This window comes from Bufo bufo, chromosome 1, assembly GCF_905171765.1.
Source record: "Bufo bufo chromosome 1, aBufBuf1.1, whole genome shotgun sequence".
NCBI classification, from domain to species: Eukaryota; Metazoa; Chordata; class Amphibia; order Anura; family Bufonidae; genus Bufo; species Bufo bufo.
Window position 1 is genome coordinate 134,282,944 of NC_053389.1, and position 13,606 is coordinate 134,296,549.

The window sequence follows — 13,606 nt, forward strand, 5'->3', positions numbered from 1 at the left end:
GGACTACAATCGGTAGGGTCTCAAAAAGATACAGAAGCTTGAGCAACATCGTAATTTTAGTCGCAGCAATACGTCCCATGAGAGAGAGTGGAAGAGCGTGCCATTTGTCCAGGAGACCCCTGATTTCCGCATATATGCGTGGGAAGTTAGCTTTATAAAAGGTCCCCATATCGGGGCGTAAGGTCAACACCCAAATATCGCAGGGAGTCTGTCTTCCAGTGGAAAGGGGAGTTAACCCTGAGAGAGCCCAGGGCCACCTGAGAAACATTAAGATGGAGGGCCTCAGTTTTATGGGTTTTGACCCTATACCCTGAGAGTCGACCAAATTCCTGCAGGATGGAGTGGAGGTTTGGTAGGGAAATATGAAGTTTGGTAAGGGTAAGACGGATGTCGTCTGCATATAGCGATAGCTTAAACTTCCTGTCCCTGACCATAACACCTCTGATGTCTGGACATGCCCTAATTTTGGCCGCCAGGGGCTCGATACACATGACAAATAATAGGGGAGATAGGGGGCACCCTTGTCTCGTCCCATTAGCAATGCGTATGGGTCGAGATTGAGCATGAGGTAGCTTGATTGTCGCTGTGGGGGAGGAGTATAGGCTACGAATGGCCCTAACGAAGGGACCAGAAATGCCATATGCCTGCAAGGTAGCAAAAAGAAAAGGCCAACCTAAACGGTCGAACGCCTTTTCAGCGTCAAAACCCGAGCGAGATATGACATCTATCAAGTCAATGCTTCTTCGTGTGTTATCGGCCCCCTGACGGCCTGGGACAAATCCCACCTGGTCCTTGTGGATCAGGGAGGGGAGAAAAACGTTCAGTCGGGAGGCTAGGGCCTTGGTATAAATCTTAAGGTCTGAGTTAAGCAGGGCAATGGGCCTGTAATTTTGGCACTCGTGGGGATCTTTCCCAGGTTTCGGAATCATCGTGAAATAAGAGTGAGACATTGGGGCAGGTACTGCATTGCCAGCTAGAAAATGATTAAAAATGGTTACTAAGTGAGGGATTAGTTCGGCCTTGAAAGTCTTATAATATTTATACGAGAAGCCATCAAGCCCTGGGGATTTACCCTCAGGATGATGGTCCACCACTTCCCCTATCTCTTCCGTTGTTATCGGACTATTAAGGGCGGCAAGATCGGAAGTCATTAGAGTAGGGAGGTGACAGGAGGCCAAATAAGACTGGAGTGTACTATCTCTAAGTCTCTCATTTGAGGGGAGGTCGGAGGGTAGATTGTACAGGGAAGAGTAGTAGGTCGAGAACCTTTCTGCTATCACTCTGGGGTCATAGTGGATTGTTCCGTCATTCCCCCTAATAGCACTCGGACCCGTTTGGGGATTGCGGTTCCTGAGTTGTCTGGCCAGTAAAGTATGGGGTTTGTTCTCCGAAGCATAGTAACGCTGTCGTGTGTAAAGTAGTAACTTGTTGATACGACCTAAAGCTAGACTCTTCAATTGGGCCCTAGTATCAACAATTCGTCTCAGTATGCAGCGTAAGGGGTGAGCGGCCATCTTGTCTTCTAGTGTTCGCAAGCGAGACGTAAGGGTCTTGACCAAAGCAGTCGAGTCCTTCTTTAATTTTGAGCTTATTGCAATACAATGTCCCCTCATGACCGCCTTATGAGCTTCCCACAAAGGACGGACATCCCCTACCGATCCCTCATTCAGTTCAAAGTACGTTTTCAGGTGTTCGCGGGATTCCTCCCTAGTGAACCAAATTATGTTTTCATTCTAAATGGTATTTTAATTTCTAATCTTTTTATTGTGACCTGTCATGTAGTTAGATTTACATTGAATAAAGCTAAGCTCTTAATTTTGAAAATGTGGATATTTTATAGGATTACTGTGCAGCAAAAAAGATTATTATTATTATTATTATTATTTCTATTTAGAATCTTTGTGGGTGTTAATTGTTCAATAAAAGATCTTAGGTCATACAAATGTCTGTATAAAGGGTTCCCTGTAAATTGGAGTCTTATACTCATACACTATGTAATGTTACTAGACACATTTTTGCCTCTTTTTCCAGCTTTTATTTTTTATGCCTTTAGAAACTTCTTCAGTGTTTAATATATGCAACATCTTCAGCCTGAACGAAGCCTAATTTACCAACATCAGGAAATACAGTAGGGGATTACTTTTTTATGTTTCTAGATAACAGTGCTCAGATAAAGGTTAACATACAGGTAGTTTATACATTTACATGCTAGCTACTGTTCTATAGATATATGACATAATTTTTAGTGATTAGCATTTTGAATTGGACATATTATGGCTTAATGGATCGGACCTGATTAGATGGCCTAGTGATGATTGGGTGATGAATGAGTGCATTCAGGATAGACCCACTATTCATGAATGTAGCAGAAAGCAGCCCATAGACCGTTATACAGCATATGTCCTCAAAAAGATTTTGGCCTGAAAGATCTTTACATAATCACCTGATTATGGCAGCATGGTAATGATACCTTGTAGCACTGGAGTCCTGCGTTTAAACCTCTCCAAGGACAACATCTACATGAAGTTTGTATAGTCTCCCTGTTTTTGCGTGAGTTTCCTCCAGACGAGTACTCTGGTTTCTTCCCATCCTACATAACCCTCCCTGTCTTTTGAGTCCACTATATGAAAAAAGTGCATTACAAATGTTTGTGCTTTAGGGGGAATAGGAGAGAGATTTGACCTCTGCACCAGTGCTGCCAAAGTTTGCCAGACGATTGAGTGCCCAGTCCTACTGGCTTTGCTGTACATTATCATAATTTATAAAAGTGCACGTTTCATTGTCATATTGTGGTTTGCATTGGTTTTTTAGCTTAGGAATTCCCATCTTTTTGAGTAGTTTGAAAGAATCTTTGCACATTTCAATGGGCCAGAGCTACAATATCATATACAACCCATGGACAAGAGTGGCGCTGTTTCTGTAAGAAAGTAGCCATGTTTTTCTAATCTCCAACATCTCCTTTAAGTTAACCTCTTTGCTTTTTGGGAACTGGATGACAGCCAATATTTATAGCCATTACAAGTCCTCTGATTGTAATGCCTGACATATCAAGGTTCTCCAGACTCCAGAAGGGCAAATTTACCATCATAAACACATCCTTGTATGAAGCATCCATGTTCCCATTGCTGCTTTACTAAGCTGATTTGGAAAACCGATTTGCATCTACTGTATTAAAGGGGTTGTCCAGGATTTTACCAGTGATGACTTATCCTCAGGATAGGTCATCACTATCTGATCAGTGGGGGTTCGATGGAAGTCAGTTCAATGGGTTCACATTCACTTCAGTGGGTGCAGTACTGCAGTTACCCGCTCTGTCCACTACACCATGAAAGGAGCAGCAACTTCTGGTACAGGAGCTACTGCAGACCAGGCCCTTTACACCCTTTAAGAAAACCTGTAATGGTGGCTATATTGGTTGCTATCATGCCTTCCGAGTAACAGGCATAAATAAAAAAAAATAGAGCCATTAAGATGGAGACCTAGTATGGATTTTAAACGGGTGTGATGAAAGTTTCATGGCAGATGAAATCAACACATTCACTACAACCAATACCATCATCTGATATGGGCTCAAAATGGCGGCCTCATCTGTGTGGAGGTGATGGGTGGAGCTTAATCCAAATCCTGTCTTTAGGTTAGTGTATAGGCTTTAGGTACAAATCCCACAGATAACACCCACGCTGCCTGATTTCATTGGCTCTTTTCAGTATGCATATTATTTTTGGCATTTTCCTACGCCCTACTAACGTATTACTGGCTAATTACCCAGTGTTAGGCACAAATCTAACACGTACATGAACTTAATGATAAACCTCTTTGTACAATAATCAGTAATCAGTAAAAAGCTGTATCCTGTTCTTCTTGACTTAGCTTTGCCGATAAGCCAGCAAAATATGCAAAAAGTGGATTTTACATGCTTACCAGAAAGTCTAATTTACTTAACTCAACAAACGCGTTCAGCTTGGTATTTACTTAGAAGAACCTAATTATTGTGTAGTTCACGCACCTTCCTAAGTTGTTAACTGTCTCAGCACTTAACCTGTTAGAGTTATTCCTCTGCTCAGTAGAAAGCTACAAAGGCCTACATTGTCCATAGACATAGAGATATGGCATGGACCTTGGTCTCTAAAGTACATTTCCATCTCAAAATTACCAATAATTGATTGTACACTGCGTAGTCATAAGCATCTGGACCCCTCCATTAATTACTCAGCACAGACTTGGTCAGCCAACCCACTGTCAATAGGCTCCATAGACAGTAACAGTAAAGTGGATCATCTTGAAGAGGTTGTGGCTTTCATTGTGGCATTGAAGGTTTGTAGTTGGGGACAGGGGCATAGCTATATGGGATCCAGAGGCAGCAGTAGCACCTGGGCACTGGTGCCCTGCTACAGATTTTCCATTGGGGCTCCAGGAGCTAGAAGTTACATCTCCTGCTGGACAGGTATGGACTCCTAGTGATGTGTTGGAGAGGGGGATTCCAAAAGCCACCTTGCCTTGGGTACAAGAGAGAAAAATGATCTGTTGCCTCATGCCAACATCTCTTGGCATTATCATAGGATGAAGACTCTCTGACTAGTACGTTCACCACATTTCAGCTGTACTAGACCTTTCTTGGTGAATTATAAGTTATTGTGAATTAGAAAAGTCAGTGCAACAGCAGCCCAGCTGCAGAGCTCATAAGCTCACAGAACAGTTCCTGGAAGAAACGTGAATGCTGAAGCTGTTCCTGGGATCTTCGTCATGGCAGAAATGAGGCTCAGATTACTGTGCAATTCTGAGTATTGGCTACAGGGGTGTAAAGTCACTGCTACAGAACCATGAAACAGGGGAAACCTGTAGGGTTGAATAAAAAAATCAAATTTAAAAAAAGAAGAACACTACTAGATTCACCATGAGAATTTATTGTCCTATGGATGCATTTACAGATCTCAGAAGTTCGACCATAAGTAAGCATGGATAGGATTCAAAGGTGTAGCTAGGGGTTGAGCACAGGGAGAGGCAAACTGCATATAAGGCCTGAGTGAGCGCCCAGCCCAGGTAACGCAGAACTTGGACTAGTACCAATACTATTAAATAGTGACTGATTGATATTCCTATACAGTTACTGAACAGACTACTATACAATTACAGTGAGCCAGGATGGGAGAACAGAGGAGAGGATAGGAGCGACAATACAGGGAGTGCAGAATTATTAGGCAAGTTGTATTTTTGAGGATTAATTTTATTACAACCATGTTCTCAATGAACCCAAAAAACTCATTAATATCAAAGCTGAATATTTTTGGAAGTAGTTTTTAGTTTGTTTTTAGTTTTAGCTATTTTAGGGGGATATCTGTGTGTGCAGGTGACTATTACTGTGCATAATTATTAGGCAACTTAACAAAAAACAAATATATACCCATTTCAATTATTTATTTTACCAGTGAAACCAATATAACATCTCAACATTCACAAATATACATTTCTGACATTCAAAAACAAAACAAAAACAAATCAGTGACCAATATAGCCACCTTTCTTTGCAAGGACACTCAAAAGCCTGCCATCCATGGATTCTGTCAGTGTTTTGATCTGTTCACCATCAACATTGCGTGCAGCAGCAACCACAGCCTCCCAGACACTGTTCAGAGAGGTGTACTGTTTTCCCTCCTTGTAAATCTCACATTTGATGATGGACCACAGGTTCTCAATGGGGTTCAGATCAGGTGAACAAGGAGGCCATGTCATTAGATTTTCTTCTTTTATACCCTTTCTTGCCAGCCACGCTGTGGAGTACTTGGACGCGTGTGATGGAGCATTGTCCTGCATGAAAATCATGTTTTTCTTGAAGGATGCAGACTTCTTCCTGTACCACTGCTTGAAGAAGGTGTCTTCCAGAAACTGGCAGTAGGACTGGGAGTTGAGCTTGACTCCATCCTCAACCCGAAAAGGCCCCACAAGCTCATCTTTGATGATACCAGCCCAAACCAGTACTCCACCTCCACCTTGCTGGCGTCTGAGTCGGACTGGAGCTCTCTGCCCTTTACCAATCCAGCCACGGGCCCATCCATCTGGCCCATCAAGACTCACTCTCATTTCATCAGTCCATAAAACCTTAGAAAAATCAGTCTTGAGATATTTCTTGGCCCAGTCTTGACGTTTCAGCTTGTGTGTCTTGTTCAGTGGTGGTCGTCTTTCAGCCTTTCTTACCTTGGCCATGTCTCTGAGTATTGCACACCTTGTGCTTTTGGGCACCCCAGTGATGTTGCAGCTCTGAAATATGGCCAAACTGGTGGCAAGTGGCATCTTGGCAGCTGCACGCTTGACTTTTCTCAGTTCATGGGCAGTTATTTTGCCCCTTGGTTTTTCCACACGCTTCTTGCGACCCTGTTGACTATTTTGAATGAAACGCTTGATTGTTCGATGATCACGCTTCAGAAGCTTTGCAATTTTAAGAGTGCTGCATCCCTCTGCAAGATATCTCACTATTTTTGACTTTTCTGAGCCTGTCAAGTCCTTCTTTTGACCCATTTTGCCAAAGGAAAGGAAGTTGCCTAATAATTATGCACACCTAATATAGGGTGTTGATGTCATTAGACCACACCCCTTTTCATTACAGAGATGCACATCACCTAATATGCTTAATTGGTAGTAGGCTTTCGAGCCTATACGGCTTGGAGTAAGACAACATGCATAAAGAGGATGATGTGGTCAAAATACTCATTTGCCTAATAATTCTGCACGCAGTGTAACAAAGATGGCAGTTCTTATACAAGTGCAATCTCCCCAGTACTTACAGGTTGCATGACTGCAGTAACAACTAATAGGCCAAGATTTCTCTTTAAAGCAATTTTCTACACACTGCACTTCTGTAGCTGACTTTTGCATAAGCAACCCATATTCTTACTATGCAACCATGGGGCAGACCCTAACATCAGACTAAGTTCTTCAACTTTTTTTACAGGTTGCCATACTCACAGTTTATGTTACTACAGGTTTCCACTACAAGATGTAGTATGGTGGGCATATCCATATACTGCCTTTTAGGTTTGTACATGGCTGGAAAATGTCTGCTATGGAGTCTATAAGCTTCTAGTTAGGCAATTTATCTCCACAGGGCTTCTACTTGCACCCATTCTTCACACTGGTGAGCTTTTCAAATATATACATTCTTTTCTCTCTTTCTTGTGAGCTAGTTTTCTTAGGGCTGTGTTTTGCTATCTCAGGAAACACTACAGTGCACAGATATCCACTGTCTCTACAGTAATCACACCCTATGGGGAGGGAGGGTGACAACAGCTTCACCCGGCAACTGGTTGCTAAGGTCTGTTAACTTTCTACCTGCATAAGTACAGTAAGTGCACTTACCACATACAAACTCATTTTTCACCATTTTGCACAGTACTGCTAATGACCACTATTACCCTCCTGCATGTACTACAGAGTGGTGAATACCAGTTCTGTACAGGTGCTCTGCAGGCCATACAAGGCATTATAATGCAGTAAAGATACAATGACTTACAGTTAACATGTGTGTTCTCTGGTTGTAGTTGTTCACATTTCTTGTCTTTTCCATCTGGCCCAGACCACCATGACAACTTTTTCCAGCCACAACTTGTGTCTACAGAGTCTGCAACAGTGACATCTTTGCTCCTCACTTTTCCAGCATCCACTCTCCCTTTCCCCAACCTACAAACATTCTTTTCTACTGTTACTCCTAGTTCTGTGCCTGTTGCTGCTCCATTACCTACGGTATGGCATGGTGCCCCCAAATATTGCACTTCATAAATAGTGTCATAACTATAATTACTTCATATGTCAGCCAGAGATGCCCCCAAAATAAAAAAAAACTGCACTCACCACGATTCCCTGATAAGTGCTGCAACTGAGGCCCTGCACAGTTGCTTTCCTGGCTCAGGCAGCATGACGTGGTGATATTAACTCGAATAAATCTAATAAAAAAACTAAGCCCTGATTCCTAATGAGCCCTGTTTACATTTATGTCAACCTTTTTCTATCAGGAGTTCAGGTATTTTTCATGCCAAGTGTGGCGCAGCATTGTTCTTGAGCTCAAGAACCCTCTTCTCATATCCAATATTCAGAAGTTGTCCTTTGATTCTGTACGTAACTTTAGCTCCTCAGTCTGATATATGGTCTCATCATAACTATGAAGAAATTATTTTAAGTAGAAGATGACATGCGTGACTGGATCTCATCAACTCCTGTGTTACAGGCAATCTTATCAGGAATTATTGATTGCACCAGGGAGCTCTCTGATCAGTGTAACTGCCAGAGAAAACCAATATTGAAGAGGCTTAGAACTATCTGCCTCATGTTAATGGGATTTTCTGGGTTCAAGATAATGATGGCCTGTCGTCAGGAGTCAGGATAGACTTTCAGCACCCCCACCAAGGGGCTGCAGAACTCCTGCTAAGTGTTGCCTCTTTATTGTTTATCTTGGTCCACCTACCTGCATGCCATCTACTTTGTAGCAGTTCTGCAGGTCAATCCCCTGTTTGAAGGGGCACTGGTGTGAAGGCTGCCGCCTCTTTACACTATACCAAGCACAGTATCATACATTGTATAGTTGCTGTTCAGTTGAGTTGGTTTGAGCTGCATATAGGCCATATTGACGGCTCTCACTTGAGGGCCATGGTGTCTTTAAACAGCTGATTGATGGGGGAGAGTTAGACCCCCAGTAGTCAAACATTTATTACCTGTACTGAACATAGGTCATCATTATTTAAATCCCGGAAAACCTCTTTAAATAGACTAATGGAAAAATGAAAGAGATTTAAGTTTTTGGTCCAAAATGGGTCTATGAAACTTTTTTTGTTAATGCATTTTTATTATTATTATTATTAGTTTCAGAGTTGAAAGTAATTCTGTATGATGATGATGATTATGTTGATAGGTGTTGGTAATTGCTTCCAGGGTCCAGTCTATTCTGAGTTTGTGTGCTCTCCATGTGGTTCCATGAATTAACTGAATGGATACTGGTTTACCTTGGTGGTTGCTGGTTTCCCATACATTTGCATACAAGCAACTTAATATCTTCCCATTAAAGTAATTTGTCTGGTTTGAAAACCCATTCTAATATACAGTACATTTCTGGAGCATTTTGGGTTCCTCTATAGCATCCTTATCAATTAGCCAAAGCAGAGAGCATCTTTGTCCCTGGATGACCCAGAAAATAATGGACCCCGCATTATAGTGACAGCCCACTGGAAACTGTGTAATGCTTCATTGCTCCTGTGGGGGCACTGCAGAGAAATTAAATACTTGCTTCCAGATTTCCACACAGATTACAGCGGGTACTTTCACACTAGCGTTTTTCTTTTCCGGCATAGAGTTCCGTCACAGGGGCTCTATACCGGAAAAGAACTGATCAGGCATATCCCCATGCATTCTGAATGGAGAGCAATCCGTTCAGGATGCATCAGGATGTCTTCAGTTCAGTCGTTTTGACTGATCAGGCAAAAGATAAAACAGTAGCATGCTACGGTTTTATCTCCAGCGAAAAAAAAACTGAAAAAAACCTGAATGCCGGATCCAGCATTTTTCCGTATAGGAATGTATTAGTGCCGGATCCGGCATTCAAAATACCGGAATGCCGGATCCGGCCTGCGCATGCGCAGACCGGTAAAAATGTGAAAAAAGATACAAGACGGATCCGTCTGTCCGCATGACAAGCGGAGAGACGGATCCGTTCTTGCAATGCATTTGTGAAACGGATCCGCATCCGTCTCACAAATGCTTTCAGTCACATCAAAATCGGCGGATCCGGCGGGCAGATCACACTGCCGCAAGTGTGAAAGTAGCCTAAGGAAAGCTTCTACCAAAACAATGTGTCAAAGGTAGACCCTTGATGTTTCTTGCCAGCTGGATAAGATGTGAAAATCCTGTGACAATCAATGATCAATGATGGTATCATGGTTATTTACTCTAGGTGGAATTTTAATAACAGACACACACCTATAGTGCTTTTGCATTCCTAGTAGGTTTACTATGTGGCATGAATTATACTGCTGAACATATTACTTTGTCTTAAGTATTTCCAAGCTTGTTAACTGTGTCTTTTGTTTTCATAGTTGACGTCACGTGAAGGCAGTCCAGAAGGGCTTCGAAGGGCCGACTCCTGTAGAAAGTCAAGAAACTTCAATAAAAAGCCCAGCACAGGGGATTACTATAAGTACCTAGGGCAGAACACTTCAGAAGCGCCACCAGAGCAGAAAAAGATGGCACATAGTGAGGAGGTATGTTTGTAGATATCCATTGAAAGGATGTCTGGATAAGTATTTTTTGATGAGCACTATTAAATGTTCTTGATTAATGGAAAGCAATGTAAGTGTTTGGGTGAATACTAGAGATGAGTGGATTAAAAAAAAAATTAGATTTGCCAGTTCGCCAATTTTTTATATTTTTTATTTGGTTCGATATGGCTGAATATATTTGTGGCAAATTTCATTACAAAACGGCTATTTTCTGGCTGCAGAGAGCCTTTATAGTGGTGTAGAACACTGTGCCTTGCAGTAACACACATAGGGAGTCTGCTTTAGTAATAAAATAATACTGAGTCCGTATTACATGCAGATGACAGGCGTCGCTCTTAGAATCACTGCACAGTTCACTTATTTGGGCAGTCACTGGGCCAAAACTGACCAAATAACTTGAGTATGAACTCAGCCTTACAGGTCGATGTTAGTGCCAAGAAGAAGCGCACTCCTTTTACACCGTTGTCAGCTGATTCCACATAGATGTCTACAGAACCTGTTCTATTAAACGCTTATACAAGTAGAGCCCCCGACAGAGTGGAGAGGGTGTCAGCAGTAAGTTTTTGTTGACGTCACTGATTATTTTGCCCTTCCTCTGATCTGTCAGAACAATAACCCCCAAAAAACGGATCCTTTCTGTTGAGCATCCGGCTTCCCTCAGTCATTATTTGGTCAGTAATCCATCAGTATCGCTAATGCCCAAAAAAAACAGGAGTGGATCCAAAACAGAGATGACACGTGAACTGAATATTTGCATGTCTTCTGTGTTTTGTACCCACTCCTGCTTTTGGCTACCAAATCATAAGCCAATTCTGATGGGACCATACAGGCCTTACAGCTGCTTCACAAAGAGGATCCGTTGTGCGTCTTATTTTTCCTTCCTTCTGACATATCAGAAGAAGGGTCACATAAATTATGATGTCAGCCAAGCCAAAAAGGCTAAATAGTGGCCCAGTCATGAAGTGGGGAGGGTGGGAACAGTATGGGAAGTCCACAGAGTGGCCCTATGACATAGTGGTGAGGTGGCAGCAGCATCAGGAGACCACAGAGTGGCCCAATGACAGAGTCTGGAGGTGGCAGAAGCATGAGGAGGCCACAGAGTGGCAAGGTGACATAGTGTGGAGGTGGTGGCAGCATCAGGAGACCACAGAGTGGCAAGGTGACATAGTGTGGACGTTGCGGCAGCATCAGGAGGCCACAGAATGGCAAGGTGACATATTGTGGAGGTAGCAGCAGCATCAGGAGACCACAGAGTGGCAAGGTGACAGTGTGGAGGTAGCAGCAGCAGCATGAGGAGACCACAGAGTTGCAAGGTGACATATTGTGGAGGTAGCAGCAGCATCAGGAAATCAAAGAGTGGAAGGTGACATATTGTGGAGGTAGCATCAGCATCAGGAGACCACAGAGTGACCCAGTGACAGAGTGTGGAGGTGGGTGGCAATAACAGTACTCACTGATGATAGTGGGTGTAAGAAGGAGCACTTGGCATCAGATGTGTCCATTTTGGACCGGTAGCGAGGGTCCAACAAGGTGGAGAGCCAGAAGTCATCCCTCTGCCGAATGGTGACAATTTGGCTGTCACTACGCAAGCAAGTGAGCATGCATCGGGCCATTTGTGCAAGTGACTCGGAGGGACTCCCTGCCTCCATCTCCACTGCCACGTTGTGTCTGGGTCCTCTGCCTCCTCTTTCTCATCACCCTGTAGCTCCTCTGGCTGCTCCTGCTCCTCCTCTCCTGTCACCTGTGTAGCAAAACCACCCATTTCGCTACACATTGCTTGTGCTCCAATGTCCTCCTCCTCCTCCAGTTCAGCCCCCACAGGGCTCATGTGGCCGTGAGATCTAGGCGCCAGTCCCCTGACCAGCCAGATTTACAAGCATCTGTTCCAGGACATGAAGCAGTGGAATGACATTGTTCATCCCGTAGTCCTGGCGACTGACAAATAATGTGGCCTCCTCAAAGGGCCTGAGCAAACGGCAGGTGTCACACATGAGCTGCCACTGGCTGACATCGAAGTTACACAGGGGAGTACTTCTGTCCGCTTGGATCATCAAGAAATCGTTTATGGCCTTTCTCTGTTCATACAGTCGGTCCAACATATAGAGGGTGGAATTCCAACGGGCGGAAACGTCGCATATCAGCCTATGTTGGGGGATGCCGTTCTGTCACTGAAGCTCAAGGAGGGTGTGCTTTGCCGTGTACGAGTGACCGAAGTGCATTCAAAGTTTCCTGGGCATTTTTAGGATGTCTTGCAGATGGGTGAAAGACTTCAGGAACCGCTTGACAACCAGACTGAACACGTGTGCCATGCAGGGCGCATGGATCAGCCCTCCTTGACGCAGAACTGACACCATGTTCTTCCCGTTGTCGGTCACCATGTTTTTGACTTTCAGTTGTCGAGGAGAAAGACAGGATTTGATTTCTTGATGAAGGACACAAAGCCGTTCCTCCCCTTTGTGATTCAGTTCGCCCAGGCAAACGAGGTGCAGAACAGCGTGACACCGCCGTGCCCTGCACATGTATGCTGGAGGGGCACTGTGAATTGTCCCGACAGTGGAGGCTGAGGACACGGTGGAGGATGAGAAGGCAGAGGCGGACATTGTCGCAGGACCAACGGCGTGAGAACGTGGAGGCGGAAGCAGCGTCACCTGGCCAAATTGCTGGTGTGGCTGTGCAGGAACCACATTTACCCAGTGGGCCGTAAAGGACATGTATTGTCCCTGACCGTAGTTACAGCTCCACACGTCTGCGCTGCCGTGCACTTTGGCAGACACCAACAGGCTCAAGGAATGGCCCACCTTCTGTTCTACATGTGTGTGCAGGGCTGGTACTGCCTTTTTGGCAAAGAAATGCCGGCTTGGGACTCTCCACCTGGGCTAGGCATAAGCCATGAGTTCTCTGAAAAGTGCAGAGTCCACCACTTGGAAAGGGAGGGACTGCAGCACCAGCAACTTGGACAGGAGCACGTTCAGCTTCTGCGCCATTGGATGAGTGCACGCCATTGGATGTTATCTCTTGGCAATTGCTTCGGTGATCGATTGCAGATGGAATGCGTGATGAGGAGAAGGATCAGGAGCATCAGGACCGGCAGATGATGGGAAGGACAGACAGCTTCCTTCTGCTGAGTTGGTGGAGCCTTGACTGCCAGAAACCGGGTGCGTGCCAGTGGGTGATGCGGCGGTTGCTGCGGCAGGATGGACCACCACATCAGAGCCATGGTTGTCCCAGGCCACTTTATGGCGACGCTGCATCTGTTAACCCAGGGCCGTAGTGCCAACATCGGCACCCTGGCCACGCTTCACCCTCTGCCCACAGATTCTACATACAGCCACATGCACCTCCTTTGGCGG

General features: G+C 44.4%; 1 protein-coding gene across 2 annotated transcripts in view; it reads left to right on the forward strand.

Moving 5' to 3' along the window:
• The window catches only part of ESPN (espin), a 257,573-nt gene that overhangs the window by 183,987 nt on the left and 59,980 nt on the right, over positions 1-13,606 (forward strand). For both annotated transcript variants that reach the window (XM_040429692.1, XM_040429684.1), the window contains exon 10: positions 10,074-10,238. In XM_040429692.1, coding sequence (XP_040285626.1) covers positions 10,074-10,238 — 165 coding nt within the window. The remainder of the gene's footprint in view (positions 1-10,073; positions 10,239-13,606) is intronic.